This window comes from Callospermophilus lateralis, chromosome 3, assembly GCF_048772815.1.
Source record: "Callospermophilus lateralis isolate mCalLat2 chromosome 3, mCalLat2.hap1, whole genome shotgun sequence".
Classification (NCBI taxonomy): domain Eukaryota; kingdom Metazoa; phylum Chordata; class Mammalia; order Rodentia; family Sciuridae; genus Callospermophilus; species Callospermophilus lateralis.
In genome coordinates this window covers 96,173,128-96,196,945 of record NC_135307.1, presented here as the reverse complement: position 1 = coordinate 96,196,945, position 23,818 = coordinate 96,173,128, and the positions used below count along the sequence as shown (strand labels likewise).

Below are 23,818 nucleotides of genomic sequence, written 5' to 3'. Positions count from 1 at the left end.
TAATGAACAGATCTTATGCTAATGATTTGAGTTTATATAGAGAAGGAAATGTGAATTACGATCAAGTACCTCAACTTCAAATATGTACTTAATTGTGATATAGCTACACAATGGGGTATAATATAATTCTAAAGAATGAAGATCTCTATGAATTGATATACAGTGATTTCAAGATATATTTTTAAGAGAAAAGAGCAAAGTACAAAATAATATGAATGGTTTGGTACCTTTGTTGTTAGATAAAATGAATAGGATGTACAAGATACCTGTCCATTTGTAGAAAGAAGAGGGTGTAGAAGACATCTGTCCTTTGCAGGAAAAAAATTCAGAAAAATATATATATATACTTAGGTTAATTTAATGACATACTAAGAAAAGTAATGATGATCTAAAAGATTTAATGTTTTAAAATTCAGAAAACAATGTTCATACAAGTTTTAGGTAGCTTCATGTATGATTACCAATTGATAATTTTGTATGTCAATTTCTGATAAAGTTGCATAGCTCTCACTTCCTTTATGCTCAAGCTGTTTGAATGTATACTAACACTATTGTCCTTAGTAAACAGCTATCTTTCTAGAAAGAAATGTATGTATAAGCTCAAAGATTTATATACATTCCCCTGAAGTAGCCTTTCAACTTTTTCTTAGTATAATGGTATTCTTTATTCTGCTAGAACAGTGAATTACTAAATGGAGAGGATAAGCGGGGTTTTTGTTACTGTCATACTAGGTGTTTAATAATCAAGCAGTCAAACCGTAGCTATTGAGTAATATTACTTTAGTGATCTGTTTCTTTGAAAAGTTTCATCTAAACATAGCAAGATAAAACAATAAGGCAATATCTTTTGATTCTAGGTGGGCTTGGATTTTACAGGATATTTTGGGGATTGCTTTCTGTCTGAATTTAATTAAAACACTGAAGTTACCCAACTTCAAGGTAAAGTGTATTACTTTGCTAGTTAAAATATTTTTCCTTTTAAAAAAACAACTTTATTAAGATATTATTTTCAAACAGTAAATACACCCATCTTTAGTATACTGTTTGTTGAAATTTTACAAATGTATAACTTTATAATCACCATCCCACTAAAGTTATAGAACATTTCTCTTTTCTCTTCAAAAATCTCTATCATGCCCTTTTGAAATCAATCCTAATCCCCAGGAAAAGGCAACCACTGATTTGTTAGCTAAAATATTCATGCATCTAATGTGCCCAGTTCATAAAATCCTTATCAGACTAAATGCCACAGGAAACATTTCTTTGATTCAGTGATTTTTTTTTAAACAAATGGGATAAAGAAGAAAAGGATTCTAATGTGGATTGTAGAACAAAAGTACACATATTAGTAACTAAAATATACCTTTAAAAACAGCATTCAGAGTTGTTTCATGTGCTTATTTATATTTGCAAAATAATTTGATCTCTTAATGTAGACATGGGAAATTTGATCTTTAAATTTATTTCTTTCCTCAACAGTCATGTGTGATACTTCTAGGCCTTCTCCTCTTCTATGATGTATTTTTTGTTTTCATAACACCATTCATCACAAAGGTATGATCATTTTTTAATCCATGAAGAAGCGTGTTAAAATATGAGAATCTTAAATCTGCTTATAGATTTTTGACTTTACAGATGTTTTCCGCTGAGTTCCAGTTCTTTTTTAGAGAATTGTCACTGAAATACCCTCTTTTATTAGAGGGTATTTTAATAGAGGGTATTAATTTTCAAACCTTTAATTCTTTATGTTAGATTTTAAAAAAGTCTTCTGATGTAATAATGAGAATGTTTGTATTTTTTCTTTCTTTTGAAAGTAATTTTTCTTACATAAGTTAGTAAATGTCTACTGTAGGGAGTACAGTCAATAAGGAGAGAGGGAAGAAGAGAGAGAAAGAGGGAAGGAGGGAGGGGAGAATGGATAAAGGAAGGAAGGGAGTGAGGGAAGGAAGGGAGAGAAGGAAGAAGGCAGTGGGGAAGTATGGAAAGAAATGTGTCATTGATAGTTTAATTTCCCAAGTCCTAGCTCTAAGAAAGAGCAGTGCACTGGAAGTCTGAAAGCCTAGAGTTTAACTCTGTAACTTTGTAACCCTGGGTAAGTGACTTGGTCCTTTCTGCCTCCATTTCCTACTTCGTTATGTGAGGAAGTCTTGCTAGCTTTCCACCACACCATCTTTTGTTTGCAACTGAAATAACCCAACCTAAGCTTAAAAAGGTTCCAGGTGTGTGTTTAGAAGCCAGGATAATGTTGACTCCAGGAGAAAATAGACCCATTGCCACAAGCATCCTTTTAGCCTCCTTCCATTTGACCATTCTCTTAGACTGGCTGCCATGACTGGCAGCTCATAGGTCATATATTCTTAGCTTTGCAACTAGCTCCTCAGTAAAATAAGTATTGGGTATATATAGTTGTCCATTATTTTTCCAGTTTTTCTACTTTTGAAAAAAACAGTCTATAGCCCATTTTCCTGTCTCATGAATATGTTATTATTTATTATTTAGTTTTCTACAATTTCTCTGATTTTATTTTCTACATCATCTCTTCCTCCTTTGTCATTCTTACATATTTTGAATTTGATGTGTACTTCTTTTCTTCCCCTCAGGTGGTGGTGGTTGGTTATTATTATTGTTCTCATTCGCAATGCGGGGGATGCAGCCCAGGTTGTACATACTAGGCAAGCACTCTACCATTGAGCTACACTCCCCAGCCCCTACTGGTTCTTAATCATTTTTTTTAATATTCTGCCATCTATGAAATCACTATAAAAATCTGCACTTCTAATATTTGCTTTGATGGCATAAGGACAAATATGTGCCCTGTGGGAAGCTAAAACTTCAGCTAGGTTACAAATAATAGTTAACTGTCTTAAATTATCACTTCCCACACTGTTTTACTAGCATATTTCCATGCCTTATTGATGAGCCATTTGATTCATTGACTTCATTGAGCAGTAATAATCTAAAAAAAAAAAAAAAACATAGAACTGGTATTAAGGATGATATGTAAAATTGGTGATTTATTGAAACACTTCTTCAGGTCTTTCTAAAGCTGTCCTGATTTGTGTAAATTTATTTGGTTAAAAAATGTTTTTATGGGATACTGCATCAGAAATATTATAATGAAATTGTAGCATTCTCTCTACAAAACCTATAAGTCAGCAGATAGTCCATAGTTATAGGACCCACAGTATATTACACAGTGGATATTGTTAGAAACTATAAGTAAATTTTTAAAAATAATTTTCCAATTTAACCTTAATATCGCTTTATGAATGCCAAACATGTCTTCTAGCAAATGATTTCAGTTCCCTATGTATACAAGGTTTCAGAAATGTGAAGGTGTAGTATAATAATAAAGGTGTCTTTAAGCCTTCTCTCTTATGTGCTTAAGAAAATTTTCATGTTCTTTTTTCATCTCAGTTCCTACTGACTAGGAATGTGATTTCTAGCAATTTGATACAGTGGAAAAAAAAAGCTGAAGTGATCTTTGGAATTCACTATTGTAGATTTACATTAACTCTTCTCAGTCTGATTTTTTTTTTATTAAGGCTATAGACAGGTAGTTCAAAATGAAAATCAGATAATTATTTGCTTATTTTTGTAGTATTCACTGTAAATTTGAAGGATTAAATATTCAGTATTCTAAACATGTTCTTGACCCATGTATTACTAGACTTTCTAGTGAGTTGGCAGGACAGCTGGCTGTAGGTTTATAGTCATAAGAGCCTGTCTTTTTGTAAAATTAATTAATTTATTTTAATTAGGTATATATGATAGCAGAATGCATTTTGATTCATTGTACACATTTGCAACACAACTTTTTATTTCTCTGGTTGTACATGATGTAGCATCACACCATGTGTGCAGTCATACATGTATCAGTCATACATGTATTCCACTACCTCTCCTGTCCCCATGCCTCCTTCCCTCCCCTTTCTCCCCAAGATCCTGTCTTACTTATTGTTTCTTCATCCACCAGCATATACCCTATAGTATCTCTCATATAGTATTTCCTCATATCTTTGAATGTATGGAGGATGTCCATGATGATCTTCAACTAAATGTCTTAAATAGCAACTAAATAATGAACCAAAGTAAACCTATCTAGGGATTTTATCTTTCTGCTTGGTTCAGGTTATTAGTGAGGTCTTTGAAAACACTCCAGTGATTTCTCATTTGCACCCCACCCACATGGAAAATATTTTAGTTAATCAATCACATTTTCCTAAAATTCAACATTTATCTTCCATCTACCAGTTTAGCTGATATATTTATCGTCCTGTGAAACAGAAAGTGACATCTAATTTACTACAAAATGTTTCCCCTCTTCACAATAGACCTGACTATCAGAAGAAAACTTTTAAATGAACTCCTCACAGAGAATACATAAAAAGACTTTAGCCAGATAGAGGGAGGGAAATTCATCTAAGGTAAATGTTTTGATTGGAACATAGCATGCAGCACTGAAATTGGACAGCATCAGGCTGGAGAAACTCCTCAGGTTCTGTGGGGTTGGGTCTTTTCACATTTGGCTTCATTATTTTGTTGTTGTGAATAGTCAGAAGGTCAAATATCTATTTATTCAAATAAAGTGGTCTATGTTTGTTACAAAGCTAAAATTAAGAGATCTTAGTATGGCCCTCTTTACTGATATTGCTGAAAATGAGTAAGAACATAGTATATAATATAAATACTATGTATATAATGTAAATACATAGTATATAATATAAATACTAATCTTTTATAAAATAAAAGATTAAAATACTTGAAATTTATAACCCATTACAAATGTTAGATATTAATATGTCAGTGCAATCCAGAGCTCATGGTAGTTTTGAATAATCTGTGCCTGCCTTTTTTGTTGTTTTTGTTTCTCCAGTTTCTGGTAATTGTTGAGTTTAATAAAGTGTAATAGTGTGATTTTTGTTTGTGATTAGTTCAGTTTTTGCTGTTTGCACACAGAGACTGTTTTGAAAAAAACAGTCTATAGCCCATTTTCAATTACTTTACTTTAAGCCATATACCATAATGTGTAAGTCATTCGTAAATAGTGACAAATTGTTCTTTTTAAACTTATTTAATCTTCCTTCTCTTTAGAATGGTGAGAGTATCATGGTTGAACTTGCAGCTGGACCTTTTGGAAATACTGAAAAGGTAGAAATGGCAACTAAATAGAAATTCCTGTCCAGTGAATGTATGTGTATTCAGTTAACTTTTGCCTTCCTGTGTAATTCATTGGTCATGTAGTGCATGTTAAGGTATTATAAACTTATTTCTCACAAAATGTAGCCCTTTTCTTAGTTATTCTAGATTATTAAATACCTATTGACTTGGGTTTCATCCTAGAATGTTGGAAACTTTGAGGAAGCCACTGCTCAACCCTCAGCTCCCCATGAGAAAGTAAGGACTGTATTTCAGATATGTTCATTGGACTTTAAATCGTACCCTCTGAGACAAGACTCTTCTTTGGGGGAAAAAAATCCAGATTTGCCCAAAAAAAAAAAATTATTTCAAATTCTGAGTCCTGTTCTTGGTAAAAACAAAAAAAAAGTTAGATGTGGGTATAGTGGACTAATATGCTTAATCCTACAAGTATTGGATTTCATTTTCCCAAAACTATAAGTTTATATTTTTCAATTTTTCTTTACATGTAGAGTTTGTTACACATATATGTATGCATACACACATACATATATATGCATATATGCATATATCTACTCATGCATATTTTATATATATATATAAACACACACACATATATATATATACACATACACATATATGTGCTTGGTTTATGTCCTCTGATTTCATTTTTTTTTCAATGTCAGTTTGAAAATGTTCTTCATTCTAATGTCTTTCCTTTCTGAAAGAAAGATTGGGAAGAGGTTTATTGGTGGTTTTCCTTCCTGTCTTTCTTCCTTCTTGTTTTCCCTTTCTCCCTCCCTTCCCTCTTTTCTTCCCTTCCTTCCTTCTTTCTTTTTTTTTTTTTTTCAACAGTTACCAGTAGTCATCAAGATACCAAAGCTGATTTATTTCTCAATAATTCATGTGTGCCTCCTGCCTGTTTCATTATTGGGTTTTGGAGACATTATTGTACCAGGTAAGTGATTATAACAATTTTAGTAAAAAATACTGATGGTTAAAAAATCATCACATGTACAATATCGGTTAAAAGTTACCTATTCCATATTAAGTATTTTTGGCTGTTACTGTAGCTACACTCAATAACAAGGTAGGAAAAAAACATTTTGAGGGATATAAGATAAAGCCCAAATAGTAAAAATCAAGTAAGATCTTCCATGGCTCAAAAGTATCTTAAAGCAAGCATCTAGGATTAGTTTAACCTTCCCCAATAAAGTATATTTTGTGACCCTTTTTAGGAGTTGGATATAACAGTGCCAAACATTCACTTTCTATTACTTTTAGTTTTTAATAATAGTTATGTTTTGGGAAATAGTTTAATTATACTACATAAAGTCATGTTCGAGAGGAGAAACAGTAGAACACCATTTTTTATGGCTTTCTAACATAAAAAGAAAGTTTTTAGGGAACTCACTCACCTTATCCTTACAGATATTGGAAATGTGCCTTATTGTCCTTATTGGATTACTTATTGAATTAACTTAATCCCAGACAAGTTATGATACAGTTTAGCTTTCTGCGCCAATAGCTGCTCTTGCAAATATGGTGAATGTCCCAAAAACTTGCTGGACTTATATAAGAACTATGACAAGCAACAGTCCCACTAAGTAATACAGTACAAAAAAGGCAAAAATTCTCTGCCAAGGTACAGCAGTATTAGGACTGGAAGCAGAGTGGCCAATTTTCTGAAGGCTAAAACTACCAAGATTGTGATGAGGCATGAGTGTGTTGAGCTCATCTGTGGGTCTAAGAGAATGCTGGCTATTAAGAGATTGTGAACTGGGAAAGGGCCAGTGATCCAGGTCTAAGATTCAGCTCTTGTTTATTATGAATAAAATCTTGAGATTATATTCATAAAAATAATATAGTTTAGAAGTAATTAATAGTATTTATCTATCAGTTGGAAGTTCATCCTTTTTTACTATTCTTCCAATCTTCTTATGCACTAACTATCTGTGAATGAGTGAAAAATACTGGCTTTCTTTTGCAGAAACCCTTCTGTTTACCTACTAAAACTATGCATATGTGTATATATGGGTTGTGGGTACAGACAGGAGAGAAAAGCTAGCAATAATACCTTATGAGTTGCCATGACAAAGTCCAGTATAGCAACTTAGTTCAGTGAGTTTTCCTTCATATTATCCATAAGGAAGGGAATGCATTCTATTGAGTAACCTTATAGTTTCTTGAATATCTTTAAACTTGATATTTAAATATATCATTTTGACTTAGTGTCATACTAAGTGCTATAAGATTTTATGTATAAATTTTGGCATAGAATTGGTAAAAATAGTATATAAATATCACATTCTTTCAGTAAATCTCAAACAGAAATATGTCCCCAAGAGCAGTTATTGACAGTGATTCAATCTTAAGAGCTGAATTCTAATATAGGAGGAGGGTTGCGATTTTTTTTTTAACACATAGAGATGTGTAAACAGCAAATGTAGTAAAAAATAACAGAGAACTTGTTTTATTAGTTATGTGACAGACTAAAGCTAATTAATTCAAGCAACCAGTAAAGATAGTCCAGTTAGTCTGTGATTTTTAAGTGGTTGAATGTCATTCTGTTGTTTTATAAAGTATTTACTTAATGAATACAGTATGAGATTTCTTCTTTGGAGAAGTTCAATAAATTTCTTATAAGAAATGGGTTCGGAATAAATCATGTCTGCATATTTTCATGTTTACAAATGAAAGCTTGTATTTCACTGTTGAATTTTTCATATTAAAACTCCAAATCATTTTATGGTACCAGGAAGGAGACTTTTTTATTTTTATTTATTTATTTATTTATTTATTTTTATATTTATTTTTAGTTTTCGGTGGACACAACATCTTTGTTTGTATGTGGTGCTGAGAATCGAACCCGGGTCGCACGCATGCCAGGCGAGCACGCTACCACTTGAGCCACATCCCCAGCCCTATTTTTTTTTTTTTTAATTTTATTTTTTTTATTTTTAGTGGTTGTGCTGGGCACTGAACCAAGGGCCTTGTACATACTAGACAAGCATTCTACCAACTGAACTATATCTTTAGCTCAAGGAAACTTTTTTGATCCCAGTTAAATTGCCTTCCTTGATGCCTTTTAAGTATATTTTTAAACATACTTACATATATATTACTTAAATTGACAAAATGTGTATGTATTTATTGTGTTTATGTTTTGAAATACATATGCATTATGGAATGGCTTAATCAAGCTAATGAACATATACATTACTTCACATACTGGTGTTTTAAATTACTACTAGTTTTATTTTGTCTACTTTCTTTAATTCATACACCATCACATACTAATTTTTTTGTGATAAGAACACTTAAAGTCTACTCCTAGAAGTTTTCAAGAATATAACACAGGGCTAGTAACTGTCATTACCATGTTGTACAATAAACCTTAGCTTTTATTCCTCCAATTTAAGTGAAATTTTTAACCTTTGAGCAATATCTCACCCCAGCCCCTGATAACTCCCATTTTACTCTCTACTTGTATGAATTCAAGATTTTGGTGGGGGGGATTTTTTGTTTTTGGGAAATTTTAGAGGGGGGTGTGAGTACCAGGGATTGAATCTGGGGGCACTTAACCCCTGAACCACATCCCTAGCCCTTTTTATTTTTTATTTTGAGACAGGGTTTTGCTAAGTTGTTTAGGGTCTCGCTAGATCTCTGAGTCTGGCTTTGAACTTGTGATCCTTCTGCCCCCAGCTTCCTGAGCCACTGGGATTATAGGCATGTGCCACCACACCCAGCTAAACTCAACTATTTTAGATTCAACTTGCAAGTGAGATCATGCAGTATCTGTCCTGTGCCTGGCTTATTTTGCCTAACATAACATCTTCCAGTTTGATTTATGTTGTCACAAATGACAGAATTTATTTCTCTTTAAAGGATTTATAATATCTCATTTTTTTCTATATAGCACATTTTTTAATCTGTTCATTCATTAATGCACATTTAGATTGATTTTAGATCTTGGGTATTGTAAATAATGCTGCAGTGAATATGGGAGTACACATGTCTCTTCACGTACTGATTTCACTTTCTTTATTATACACCCAGTAGTGGAATTGCTAAATCATATGATAGTTCTGTTTTCTATTATTTGAGGAACATCAAATAATCATTTTTTATAATGGCTATCCTCATTTGTATTCCCTACAATAGTGTGCAATTCCCTTTTCTTCACATCTTCTCCAACACTTATCTTTTCAGTTTTTTATGTAAGCCATTTTAACAGTTCTGCAGTAATATCTCATTGTGGTTTTGATTTGCGTTTCTCTCATGATCTGTGATTTTGGACATTTTTTCGTCTACCTATTGGCCATGTATATCTTATTTTGAGAAATGTCTATTTAAATCCTTTGTCCTTTGTTTTGTTTTGTTTTTTGAGACAATCTATCTATGTTTCTTAGGTTGGCTTCAAACTTGTGGGCTCAAGTGATCATACTGCTTTATACCCTCCCAAGTAGCTGGAACTATAGGCACATGTCACCACATCGGCTTCCTTTATCCATTTTATTTTTGTTTTAAATATTTGTTATTTTTTAGAGTTTGTTGGACACAGTACCTTTATTTTATTTATTTATTTTTATGTGGTGCTGAGGATCGAACCCAGGACCTGACACGTGTAAAGCCAGCACTCTACTGCTGAGCCACAACCCCAGCCCCTCCTTTGTCCATTTTTAAATTGGGTTATGTTTTCTGATCATTGAGTTTTGGGAGTACCACATGTATTTTGGATCAACCTCTTATCACATGTATGATTTTCAGTATTCCTATTCCATAGGTTATATTTTCACTCTTGATCATTTCTGTGGCTATGCAGAAGCTTTTTCATTTTATGTAATCTCACTTGTCTATTCAATATACTTTGTAGTGAAACATTTAAAAAAATTTTTCCATAACATGAAAGAACAAGTAATAAAAATCATGTTTTTAAACACTGTTTAATGGTTTAGAGAATCTTTTTTTAACTTTTTTTTTAGTTATAGATGGACACAATATCTTTATTTTTTATTTTTATATGGTACAGAGGATTGAACCCAGTGTCTCACGCATGGTAGGCAAGCACTCTACTTCTGAGCCACAACCCCAGCCCCTAGGGAATCTTTTTAAAATATAGCATTAAATTTTGGAAATCAGTATATCAAATTTTTCCAGAATTTGAGGTACTTTAATGATCTCATAATGCAAAAAGGAAAGTGAAATATAGAACAATATATATTGTTCCCCTTAGTTAATAATTGAATTTGTATTACTGGTGTTGTTTTAAAGAAATAATGTGGAATTTTTATTTTTGTTTTTTAGGCCTGTTGGTTGCATACTGTAGAAGATTTGATGTTCAGACTGGTTCTTCTTCTATATACTATATTTCTTCTATAATTGGTAAATTTTGTTTCTTCTTTTTTTATATATATATTGAATTGGGATGCCTGAAGAAAAGACAAAGATCTAAAACTTAGGAGTCCCAAATTCTAATTATTTGCCATAAATTATTAATATATATTTTTCTATCAAAAGGTGTAATTATACTTTACAATTTATATCACAAGGTTTTGGTGGCTTAAAAAGAAAACTAGATGTATAATGCTTATTAAAATACCTGGTACACAAATAGTCAGTAAATTGATTATTACTAGATTTTTTTAAAAAGATATGCAAAGTTTGTATTTTAATTTATTACACAATAGTATCTCACCTGGAACAGCAAAGGTAATTGTCACTTAAACCTCTACTTTTATTAATGAGAACAGAGTTAATAAAAGAAAGTAAGCCAAAATATACCCTACTATTTCTTAACATATCAAATGGATATCTTAAAGTTCACACACCAAAGTGCTTTATGCTTAAGTCAGTGATCTGCACCAGAGCCAGTTAGATGCTGTTCTAGCAAAGTTTTCAAGTCTACAGTGGAATTAAATCCAGTAAACTAAAAATGTATATTAATATAGTGGGCTGGGGCTGTAGCTCAGTGATAGAGCACTTGCCTCACATGTGTGAGGTACTGGGTTTGATCCTCAGCACCACATTAAAAATAAATAAATGAATAATAAAGATTCTAGTCTCCCCTCCAAAATACTTTATCATTTATTTTTTTAAAAATATATATTAGTACTAGACAAGGATGTTGCTAAGAATTATTATCCTGACAACAAGAAAGAACACCTAAGTTAGAGATAAAGAAAAGAATATACAGGAATAAGAAAGCTGGTCTGCAGTCATTAATTATGGTACTCTTTTTTTTAAAAAAGAGAGAGAGAGAGAGAATTCCAATATTTATTTTTTAGTTTTTGGTGGACACAGCATCTTTGTTTTGTATGTGGTGCTGAGGATCCAACCCGGGCCACACGCATGCCAGGCGAGCGCTACCGCTTGAGCCACATCCCCAGCCCCTAATTATGGTACTCTTAAAGACATTAATGGGTTAGATTTCAGTACTAATGACCATGACAGGCTAAAGAACACATTGAGGGGGCTGGAGATGTGGCTCAAGTGGTAGCGTGCTCGCCTGACATGCGCGCGGCCCGGGTTCGATACTCAGCACCACATACAAACAAAGATGTTGTGTCCGCCAAATACTAAAAAATAAATATTAAAATTCTCTCTGTCTCTCTCACTCTCTCTCACTCTTTAAAAAAAGAACACATTGAGACAGATAATAGGAGACTTTATCAATTTTTTAAAATTATTTTTTAGTTGTAATTGGACGCAATACCTTTATTTTATTTATTTTTATGTGGTGCTGAGGATCAAACCCAGGGCCTCGCATGTGCTAGGCAAGCACTCTACCCCTGGAGCCCAGCCCCGAGGCTTTATCAATTCTGCCGTAAATCTGAGCAACCTACACCACTTCCTTTATCCTCCATTTCCTCATTTTTAAAATGAGTAACTAAACTGTCTGCAAAGGTCCTTCCAGTTCTAATAGTCCGAGAACTTATGTTCATAAGGAAACCATGAATCGTTATGAAAATTTCACATAATGTTTGGTGTGTGCTTATTAAAGAAGCCTGGGAAATATGTATTTAGTATTAGGAAAATTTTTTTCAAAGCAACCCTTGCTTCCTATAGGTACAGATTGAGTTATTTAAAATGTAAACAACTCAACATTCTTAATAACGAGAAACAATTGGTACTTTTTCTTAAGTTATTATATTTTTCCAATTTTAAATTTTTCAAAAGTTCTATAGACTGTCTCTGCTCATTACTATCTAGGAAAACAGTGAAATTACGACAGGAAGTCATTACAAAAGTGTTCTTAAAAATATTTGAAAAACTATAATGGAGGAAATCTACCTTTGGTAGCATGTAGAAATAACTAATGCTTGATATTCTTCTTGCAGCCTATGCTGTTGGTATGATACTTACATTTGTTGTTCTGACACTGATGAAAAGAGGGCAACCTGCTCTTCTCTATTTAGTACCTTGCACACTTATTACTGCCTCAATTGTTGCTTGGAGACGTAAGGAAATGAAAAAATTCTGGAAAGGTAGCAGCTACCAGGTATGTGCTTATACTTAACAATTCACTGAGTTTGGCTGGAAGAATATATATGTCTGCCTGCTGCAACATCAGTTCTTACCTCTCATTGCAATCTAATGCCAAAAACCTGGTGGGTGACTCAAGACAAAACTACCATCAAACCGTAGGAGGCATCAAAGAAAACAAGATGGCCAGTGATGAAAATAACAAGAAACATACATAATTCTATAAGATAGTAGATGTTGCTCTCACTAACAGCCCCAAGTTCAAATTCTAAATTGAACAAAGATTTTGTGTCAACCCTAATCAAAATATCCCCATATTGTCTTCCTTGTCTTGTTTTACCTCAGTTAATCAGTAGTGCCCCTAATGGCAGAAACTTCTTGGTCACAGTTCTTGAGTGTTTTCCTCTCCCTCTCTATTCTCACTCACTCACTGTGAATGCCAATGACATTGCCACATTTCTGTCTGCATCCAAGTCTGTCTCCTGCCCATCAGACCCATTTATTCAACTGACTGTTATTTCTTTCTTTCTTTCTGGTGAGTCTATAAGTACTCTGAAATGTCCAACACTGAATTCACGTCCAGCACTTAACATATCCAATACTGAATTCATCATCTTCTTCCCCAAATCTGTTCTGTCGTCCATTCTTTCAACTCTACTTCCTATGCCTCTCCTCATACTGAATCTATCACCAGACACCAATAATTTTGCCTCCAAATTTCTCTTGACATTGTTGACTTGACTTTAATGTGGATTACAAGACTCTACAGACTCTCACCCTTGCTTCCTTCTCCAGATGTCACCTCCTGTAGCTCCCCTAACCTCCCTCAACATTATAGCCATCCTGAACTTCAGTTCCTAGCATGTGCCATACTCTCTCCCCTCCAAGCCTTTGAAGATTTGGTTCCTTCAAGTTGAACACATGACTCAGCCTTAAAATTTCAACATGAATTTAACATTCTTTAGAAAACCTTCCCCAAATTGCCTGTGGCCCTGTCCTGAATTCACAAGCACTAGATGTCCCATTTCTAGATTCCATGGCACCTACCATTACCAATGAATTTATCACATTTTATTGTTAGTGACTACTGCATTCCCTACTAGACTTTGATTTTCTTCCTTTCTTTCTTTTTTTTTTTTTTTCTTTTTGGTATCAGGGATTGAATCCAGGGGTGCTTAACCACTGAGCGACATCCTCGCCCTTTGTATTTTTTTATTTTGAGAGAGTCTCGCTAAGTTGCTGAGACTGGTTTTTGAATTTATGATCCTCCTACCTTAGCCTCCAGAGCTGCTGGGGTTACAAGCATGTGCCACCATGCCAGGCAAGATTTTGATTCTTAAGGAGCCATGAGAATAGGCTTTTTATAACTTATTCCTATCTCATAGATATGCTTAATAAACATTTATTAAATAAAGAAATGTAAAACTACTTATAGTATTCTATAGCTAGGCTGGATGTAGTAACACCTATAATTCCAGGGACTCAGGAGGCTGAGGCAGGAAGATTGCAAGATTGAGGCCAGCCTGAGCAACTTAGGGAGACTCTGTCTTAAAGTGAAAAAAAGAAAGGGTTGGCGATTGTAGCTGAGTAATAAAGTGCCCTGGCTTCAATCCCAGACACTGCTAATGATTTTTCTGTCAATACCAATGATTCTTTTTTACCAGGAAAAGGAAAAAAAAGAGCAGGGTATTCTCATGCACACCAGCAGTTCCAGCTACTCAAGAGGCTGAAGCAGGAAGATCACTTGAGCCCAGTTCAAGGCCAGCCTGGGCAACACAGTGAGATCCTGTCATAAATAAATAAATAAACAAATAAATAAATAAATAAAGGCTAAGAGGTTCTTTGGGGGGTGTGGCATTCAAAGATTAGTAGTAGAATATATATTGCAGGATATACTTTTATTTTTTCTTTTTAAATCTTTAAAAATAAAAAATCTGTTCTTGCTTAGTATGTGTGAGTTACTGGATTTAATCCTTAGCGCACACTCAAAAAAAACTGTGGGTGTCATCTTCATGGAAAAATTAAAAGTTATTTTACTAGCTTAGTCAAGAACCTTGTGGCCATAAACATTCCAAGTAGTTTAATATAAATTGAGACAACAGCACTGTGAGGTAAGCAACACAGGTATTATTTATCCAAATCTCAAAAGAAATTACAAGACTTAACCAGAAGAATTCTAAACCAGTGCTTTTTCCAATTATAATAGCCTGTGTTAACTATCTCTTGTTAAATAACAGTACAAATGACACTATAGACCAACCACCAGATGGACATGAACTTTGAACTGTTTCTTTATTGATAGAATTTCAGCCACTCACTCAGAATTTTTCTCATTTTGTTCATGAGACCACTGATACACAGGCATAAGGATGGATGGACGAGGGAAGTTTGCTGTGATAGGGCAAAGCAGAGGTAACTGCTCCACTAAGTGCCTTCACTAAGGGTTCAGTGCGATGGTCCTGACCTCAGTAGATAAAGAGTTTCTCAACACTTCTTAATTTCAATGCAAACAGACTTTACTGGAATATCAGGAACTTCCATAAAGAAAAAACCTTAAACATAACATTGTGGTGTCAAGGTTTTGTTCTAGGAATTTTAAAGAAAGCCAATCTTGACCCATTTAAACCTGAAATGAATGCTCTGTCAATGTTATTTAGGCATATCTGCATGATAGAATATTTTTTATGTGAAAAACCTTAGGACTCTTAACTATGAACGGCTCATGTCAGTCTCAAAATTCATTTCTCATTTTAAATGAAATTTACTTCATAAGGAGTTGGGACAACACATCCAGTATTGTCAGGACAGGGCCACAGGCAATTTGGGGAAGGTTTTCTAAAGAATGTTAAATTTATGTTGAAATTTTAAGGCTGAGTCATGTGTTCAACTTGAAGGAACCAAATCTTCAAAGGCTTGGAGGGGAGAGAGTATGGCACATGCTAGGAACTGAAGTTCAGGATGGCTATAATGTTGAGGGAGGTTAGGGGAGCTACAGGAGGTGACATCTGGAGAAGGAAGCAAGGGTGAGAGTCTGTAGAGTCTTGTAACCCACATTAAAGTCAAGTCAACAATGTCAAGAGAAATCTGGAGGCAAAATTATTGGTGTCTGGTGATAGATTCAGTATGAGGAGAGGCATAGGAAGTAGAGTTGAAAGAATGGACGACAGAACAGATTTGGGGAAGAAGATGATGAATTCAGTATTGGATATGTTAAGTGCTGGACGTGAATTCAGTGTTGGACATTTCAGAGTACTTATAGACTCACCAGAAAGAAAGAAAGAAATAACAGTCAGTTGAATAAATGGGTCTGATGGGCAGGAGACAGACTTGGATGCAGACAGAAATGTGGCAATGTCATTGGCATTCACAGAGAGTGAGTGAGAATAGAGAGGTAGAGGAAAACAGGACAGTCAGCCTTTTCTGTGAATTTCTCACATCAGAAGAAGTAATGTTTCTATAGGGTTATCATTAAACTAATGCTGATTTGGAAATATTAACTGTTTTTTTCTACAGCCCAAAGCTAGTTATACTATATTTCTTTTGAACCTTTTCTGAAGTGGTTCAAGAACTACAGGACTCAGTTCCATTGGTTCAATTTTACTCAAAACCTTAGTTCTAATTAACGTAAATAAATATATTTTTCTCTAAAGAGAAAAATCAAGCAGAGTCATAATTATTTTGATATATGTAGAACAATTAAGAGGAACCATCTTAGGGGATTTTTGTTTCTTTATTTCTAATATTAAATCAGTGAAGTTAGATTTATATAACTTCTGGTGGGCTATTCTACTCTGGGTAGATAGTAAGTTTTCAGTTTGTTGATGTCTAAGAAATAGTGAGTTTGTCTCTGTTAAATGTCATTAGTACTTTACTTATTTTTAGAAGTCACAAGCTGTAACTGAAAAGTCAGAGTACAGAGATACTTAGAATGACTCTGCTTGAGGATCAACAACTCCAGTTACCTACTTCAGTGAGTTTTGTTAGACTGTTTCTGGAGATGGGTTCAATTCTAAGTAAGTAGAGCTATCAGAAAGTGCCAGGTTAACTGACACAATTTCAAGGGACACCTTTCCAAACTACAAATTGTCTATTTATAAATATTATGAAAATTTATACCACTTTTGCCAATTAACTTTATTATCTATGTTGATGTGTTATAAAAGCTTACTTTCAGTTTGCTATTTGCTTCTACACTGGTTTTATTGAATATTCAATAAAGAAAAGTGAATAGGGGATAGATATGCTTACTTCTCAAGAAATTGACTTTGAAAAGTGTTTTACTTCATGTTTCTATATTTAGTGATAAGATTTTAATGCTGGTGAGGTACCTGGGGATTAGGAAGAAGAGGCATTTTATAACATAGAATATGGAAGCCCTTATTTCTTTAGGGATGGTTGTGAGAGTAAGCAGGTCTTGTGGAAGAAAGACTTTTACCACCATTCATACTTTCAATGCTGCTTCAGTTTTCTCTCTCAAGGGACCTATATAGATATATATATATCTATCTATATATATATAGATATATAGATATATATCTATATATCTATATATCTATATATATATAGATAGATATATATATATCACATGTTTCTCCTTTCCTTTCCTCATTTAAATTGTAACTAAAATGAACTGTTCATGGGCTGGGGTCAAAGCTTGCATAGCATGTGTGAGGCACTGGGTTCAGCTCTCAGCAGTGCATATAAATAAATAAAATAAAGGTCTATTGACAATGAAAAGAATTAAAAAAATATTAACTGTTCAGCAATTTCATCTTATATTTCAAATAGTGAAGTGCTTAATACATGTTACCTGTCTTAATTTGGCTTTTATTTATTTATTTTTAAACACCACAAACCTGGAAATATGTAAGAGAATAAATATCTCTGAACTACGGTATTATAATTCCAAACTTTTTATTGTATTTAATTTTTTGTTTGTTTGTTTTTGTGATACTGGGAATGGAAAACAGGACTTCATGCATAATGGGCAAGTGCTTTCCTACTGAGCTATATCCCAATTCCTTTATTCCCCCTTCTTCCCTATAATTCCTGTGAACATGTAACTAAATTAATCTGGGAGTGCAGGGGACATCTTTGGCAAATAAGGACCACAGAACTGACTGAGGACTTGATATGACCCAGAGAATTGACAGGTCTGGGCTTTTTAATTTTTCTCCATTGGTTGAGACATTGTCACTGAAAGCCTCAGCTCATGTTGTATTCTGTTTATTTGGCAAATCCAAAACCCCCATTTAGAAAACCCCCATTTCTTACTTTTCAAAAAAACTTAGTGTTCTAAAACTTTTAGAACCAGTTTACAAAAATAGTGTATCACATTACTAAAATTTAATCAGTAGCCTAAAAGTCTTCGAGGATCTTCACAAAAAACAAAGATTTTTTTTTTTAAATGTTGATGGTGGTGGGGGATCAAATCCAGGCCTTTATGCATGCTAGAAAAATGCTCTACTATTGAGTTTCATATCCAGCCCAAAGACAATAAATACTTTTTTTCTATTTTTAAGTAGTTTTATCTTAAGAACAGGGTAAAAATTGCTGAAAATGTTAAGCAATTTCTTCTCCTTTATTCCCAAATATAAAACGATTTTTATGGGAATATGGGCAGAGCTGAAAAACCCAACTGAGAAAAGCTTAAAGGTAATACTTTTAAAATAGTCCATATAGCAAACATAGTCTTGGTTTTGTTTGCAAGTATCATTTGACCTTTAAGTGCCTTCAAGTTTGTTTTTTAGTTGAAATTTTTGTTATATAATGTTTCAAAAATTCCATGTATCATTCTTAAATTTTCTTAAGATCAGTTCAAGGTGTCAATAAGATTACACTGTCCCAGAGCCAGTAGGTATTCTCACAGTGACATCTGGATCCAGTTTTAGATTTTTCACTTATATGGGTAGATAAAGTGGAATTATGTCCTAGAATAAGCATCAGAAATATCTTCCTTTTGTGGTGGAATTTTCATTGCCATGAAGGGCAGTATTCACGTTGCAAAATGAAAGTAATGGAAGGTCCAAAGAAAACAGTTATCAGATTGGCACTGAGTCACATGTTTAGGCTTCCTGAAAAATTTGTTATTACCCTAACCATCTCCTTATGAGCATGGATATTGAACCAGAACAGTATTACAAAAGGAATGTTAGTTCCATGGAGCCCTCTGTGTATGCCCACTGTGTCTTTTATAGAAACTAGGAATCCTTTTGTTGAATTATTGAATATAGGAGGCAAGTTAAAAGTTTTCATTTTCTGACAGCTTTTATTTATTCATGCCTAGATGATGGACCATCTGGACTGTTCAACAAATGAAGAAAACTCAGTGACTACTGATGAACAGATTGCCCAACAATAATATTATATGGACCTGCAATGATGTTATTGATTTTCTACAAATAAGAGTTTGACTTTTTAATTCAATTCCTGAATTGACAATCCAAAAGCATTTTCAATGATGTGTTTGCAAATATATATTTTTATGAGCTGATACAGACAATTATTTAATAGATAATTAAAGCGCATTTACTTTTAATTATGTTAAAGTTGTGCCTTCGCATTAAATAAAAGTATATGGTCTGTGTAATTTCTAAGATGTATTGTATACAGTATATTTTTCTAAAAAAAATATTGATTAATCCTTGTATTTTCCTTACTGAAATATATTTCTTTCAACTCTAATGATAGATCAAAGTGTAACTATCAAAGCAAGATTATTTTTTGTTAAAGGATTAGACATATTTTATCTCCTCTATAAAATGAAGTATTTAAGACCATGCAAGAAGGCAGATAACAGTGAAAATTTGGACCTCATATCATACCAAGTTTAGAAACATATTATTTTGGAATAAATATAAACATTTTTATACTTTTTTAAAAAATTACAACCCTTTTTTTAAACTTGAGAAACTAAATTACTTCAGACTGCAATGTGTGTTAGAATATTTTTCCAGATATAAAGAAACAGAAGTTATTTAAAGGACACAAAAACTGAAGTCTAGTTTGTAGTGGTACACCATTATTTGAAGATGTAGCTGGTATTTCTGATCTTTGAAATTTGGCTTTGCTGCTGTTAAGGTTTGATCTTTAAAAAAAAAAATTCTGATCCAATTATATATTAATATATGTGGCTCACTATGTGTAACATCCTTTCCCCTCCCTGTTACCTTTTTTCTAATTTTCACTTTTTCCCCATAAATAACAACTATTAACCTTGGAAGCATACAAGTACAAGTGTACTTTTGTATCTCAGTTTTTTCACCTACAAAATGAGTGGGTTGAGCCAGTTATTCACTCTGTAACTTCCAACTTGGAAAAATCTTTTTTCTCATTCTTCGTAAAATCCCAGGTGGGGCTTTGAACATTTTCCTGGAAATGCACATTGTTTTTCCATTTTCTTTTATTTTCTCTAAGAAATTTCTAAATGACAAGTGATTGCAAAAGCAACAGGATTTTGCATTTCTGTGAAATAATACACAAAATATGTGAACAGAAGCCAGGCATGATGGCACACACCTGTAGTCCTAGATGCTCAGGAGACTGGGGAAAGAGGAGTATTTGAGACCAGCCTGGACAGCATAGCAAAATCCTTTCACATTAAAAAAAAAGTGAAGAAATCTATTCTCTCATTCTAAGACCAATTTAACTTATTAAAAGATAAAATTAATGTCTTTCAAAATGGATCAGACCTTTGATGTTTGCATTAAATTTAGCATTAGATACTTTTATTTGTTAACTTTTGCTTAGTAAATTGAAAATAGAGAAACTCCATTTATAGTCAACTCTTCTTTCTACTTAATACAGTTATGAGTCCTCTTATTTATGACAATTTATCTTATAAGTAAGAATTGATCTTAATTTTGCCTTTGTTTTATATCAAGTTTGGATTTTTTCAAAGGAATCTAATTTATTTGGTACATTTGATAAAGAGAAGAACAAATTAAGTGGCATTTTAAAACTCCCACTATATTTTAATTTATAATGTCAATAAAATATTTACCAAAATACAGCTGTTTAAGCAAAATTATCCAAACTTTATGATATTCAAAAGCCTCAACTATATACTATGAAAAAAATGCTTTTTAAAAAAAAATACATTGACGTAAGACAATTGCTTGAAATAATTTGATTTCATTAACTAGTAACTAATATTTTAATTTCTTAATCTAATTTTACTCCAGGAAAACATTAACTGAAATATGAAATCTGACTTATTGGATACAAATTCTAACTTATGTAATCATTATTTATTAAGGAAGTAAAATCTTATTCTAGTTACCTATTAAAAGCTTATTTATTTTTTTGGTAATGCACATATTAACTTTTAAAAAATAAAAGCTTTTTAAACAACAACAAAAAATCTTATTTATGGGCATGGTAGAGCACTAGCCTAACATATACAAAGCCCCGGGTTGGACCTCCAGTACTTCAACCAAAAGGAAGAAGTCTTACTAAATAGAAATAAGGAAAAAGTCAGTGCAGATGCCTGTAATCCCAGCTGTTCGAGAGGATGAGGCAGGAGGATTGCAGTTTTGAAGCCAACCTGGGCAACTTAATAAGACCCTTTCTCAAAAAATTAAAAGGGCTGGGGATGTAAAGGTAGAGGACCCCTGGGTTCAGTTTCCACTAATGCACAAAAAAGAGAAAAGTAAAATTTTTGGAGTCTCTCCACCCTCAATGTCAACTTTTTATTGAACTTAAACTGTCTCCCTGGCAAACTAGTTCAAAATAGTTATTTAGACAAAATATAGGAATAGTTTATTTTGGGAATCAAAATGAACAAAGCATAGGGAAGATGAAAATTTGGCTTTAAAAAGTTCTATCATTTCTTCTTGTGTTCTCCTACCACCAATAACTTTTAAGAGGAAGAGATGCTGGGTTTTCCAAACGTGACTAAACAACAGATATGTTATACTTATTAATGTTTACTGTAAAAAAATTTACTGCTAGAAAGTCCCTATGAACATTTTTGTGACTTATCAAATAGAACTCAAGTTATCTCAGATTGTGAGACTGATTATTTTTCTATCAGTTTAAGTCAGCAAAAATAAATAGGCTTATGAGGAAAGACCTTGTTGGTATCCTAATATATTTTATTTCCTTCTAGCTTGTAGATTTTTTTTTTACATCAACAATTCCTTGTAAGAGACTGCAGTTTATTACCCTTTTGATAGAATTTGGGCCCCTTTGCTATTGTCATTTGTATATTTGAGTTACATGTCTCTAGAGATTTTGGTGAATGATACATTTATAATAAATACAAACGAATTTTCCAATTTTCTTCATTCTTTTAATTTCTGCATTAAATATAACTGAAAAATATTTTTATATTTAACTAAAAAATATTTGAACTAATTTATTAAGTTTGGCCTCCAATTTTAGCCTGATAGCCAAATGAAATTTCAGAAACATAAGAATTATATTTCAGACTAGTGGGAGGTACTGGTTTAAAGAGGCTTTATAGTTTTCCATTGGTAAGATTAAAAGTTGAATTTATTCAAGATGATGATAAATGATCAATTTTACAGTTCAAAAAATTCATTTTCAGAGCCCTGTTTACCTTAGAAGATAATTCTAAAGGAGGTTATATGAGGGTAATGCAAATAAAATGCTGACTATAAATCACTTTATGCTTCCTGGAAGAAAAATACTCTGTGAATTCAAAAAGATCTGAGTCAAATTATTCAACCTTTGGAATATGATTATTGTGTTTGATCACTGAATTTTTAAGGTAAAAAAAATTGACAGTAATATATAGGCCTTAATATAGCAAAGACTGGAAATATAAATTAACTTGTTTAGTGTTTCTATACTTAGGACAGCCTTTATATATGAAAATGTTCATTGGGAGGTAAATTATTTTAGTTGTACCTTAGTGGCAAATAAGGTACAACTAAAATAAGCAGAATATTTAATGTCATCATGTGGTACTTTGATTAAACAAAAAGTATTGTAAACAGCTTTTCTATTCCTTTGAAATATACTTATTTTTAAAATATCTATAGTTCATCCACTTACATTGCAATATTTCCCAGTAAGGCAGACAATTCAATGTAAATTAGTTGGCTTTTGCCTATTGTTTAACCTTCTGTTGTATTTTGCTGAAATGAGAACCTTATGAAAAAGTAATGTGGTTTGCTATTATATACTTTATTTGCTAGTATATACTTTATTAAGCACTCAAATTTTTTTTACACTTTGATATGTGTCAATACTTTTATAACACTACTAGGCTTTATTTTTTAATGGAACATGATTTCAAGTTTAAGATTTTTTGAAGTGTTAATTTACCAGTACCTTAAAATTATTCATCATGTGCCAATACTGACAAGAAAAACATTTTTAATGTATGGAATTCACTATAGTATTTAATAAATTCTATTTTAAAATAAAAACTGAATTTGATTTATTTTATGTAGTGAAAAATAATTGAAAATGAACCAAAAGTTTACTAGATCGTGTTTACATATCACAAAAAAAGAGTAACAACTCTTACAAAATAGGTCTAACAGTAGGTCTAACAAACTACCCTTAAAATCCAGAATCTGTGGGTGGTAGGAATTTATATTGTTACATATTAGCACTTAATAAATATTTACTAATATATGTATAGACTTTTTTCTTTTTTAAAGAAAGTATTAATCAATTGTGAGGAATATTCCTGGTGTTTGCAGCTTTGCAAATGTGTTCCCACAAATTACCAAATTCCTTATTGCCATTGTATTGCCTTTTTTTTTTTTTTTTTAACTTTGGTATCAAATCCAGGGCCTCACCCATGCCAGGCAAGCATTCTACCTACCACTGAGCTATATCCCTAGATGAGATTGGCCTAAATATGTGTCTATGGTTTATCTTGATGGCATGATGAGAAAGTCCTTTATTTCCCTGCATGCCCAGATGCAAAGGAACTTTATTTCATCCCACAGACCCATCTATCTGCAAAGATACAGAGGAACTGTATCGAGGGAGTGAAATTATAAGATGGCTGGGCACAGGAATGAGAAGGAGACTTCTTTCTCCTGTATAATCTTGTATCTTCTGCATTTGCTGTTACATACTTTATTAAGCATTCAAAATACAAATGATTATACAAAATATTAATCATTCTACTTTTAATTGGTGTTCATGCTATCTGCTGGATTATTCATATTATCACAAAGTTGTGTTGTACTTTTGGCTCTTGTGTCTTCAC

At 32.8% G+C, this 23,818-nt stretch overlaps 1 protein-coding gene across 3 annotated transcripts in view; it reads left to right on the top strand.

Moving 5' to 3' along the window:
• The window catches only part of Sppl2a (signal peptide peptidase like 2A), a 43,802-nt gene extending 24,640 nt beyond the window's left edge, over positions 1–19,162 (top strand). The window contains exons 9-16 of one of the 3 annotated variants that reach the window (XM_076850778.2): positions 858–939; positions 1,480–1,554; positions 5,095–5,151; positions 5,344–5,397; positions 5,995–6,097; positions 10,447–10,524; positions 12,480–12,640; positions 18,911–19,162. In XM_076850778.2, the coding sequence (XP_076706893.1) occupies positions 858–939; positions 1,480–1,554; positions 5,095–5,151; positions 5,344–5,397; positions 5,995–6,097; positions 10,447–10,524; positions 12,480–12,640; positions 18,911–18,985 (685 nt within the window). In that variant the 3' untranslated portion in view covers positions 18,986–19,162. Of the gene's footprint in view, positions 1–857; positions 940–1,479; positions 1,555–5,094; positions 5,152–5,343; positions 5,398–5,994; positions 6,098–10,446; positions 10,525–12,479; positions 12,641–14,288; positions 15,412–18,910 lie in introns of those variants that run through there. The other 2 variants (XM_076850779.2, XM_076850780.2) reach the window with 2 other exon arrangements.
• Positions 19,163–23,818: the final 4,656 nt, after the last annotated feature.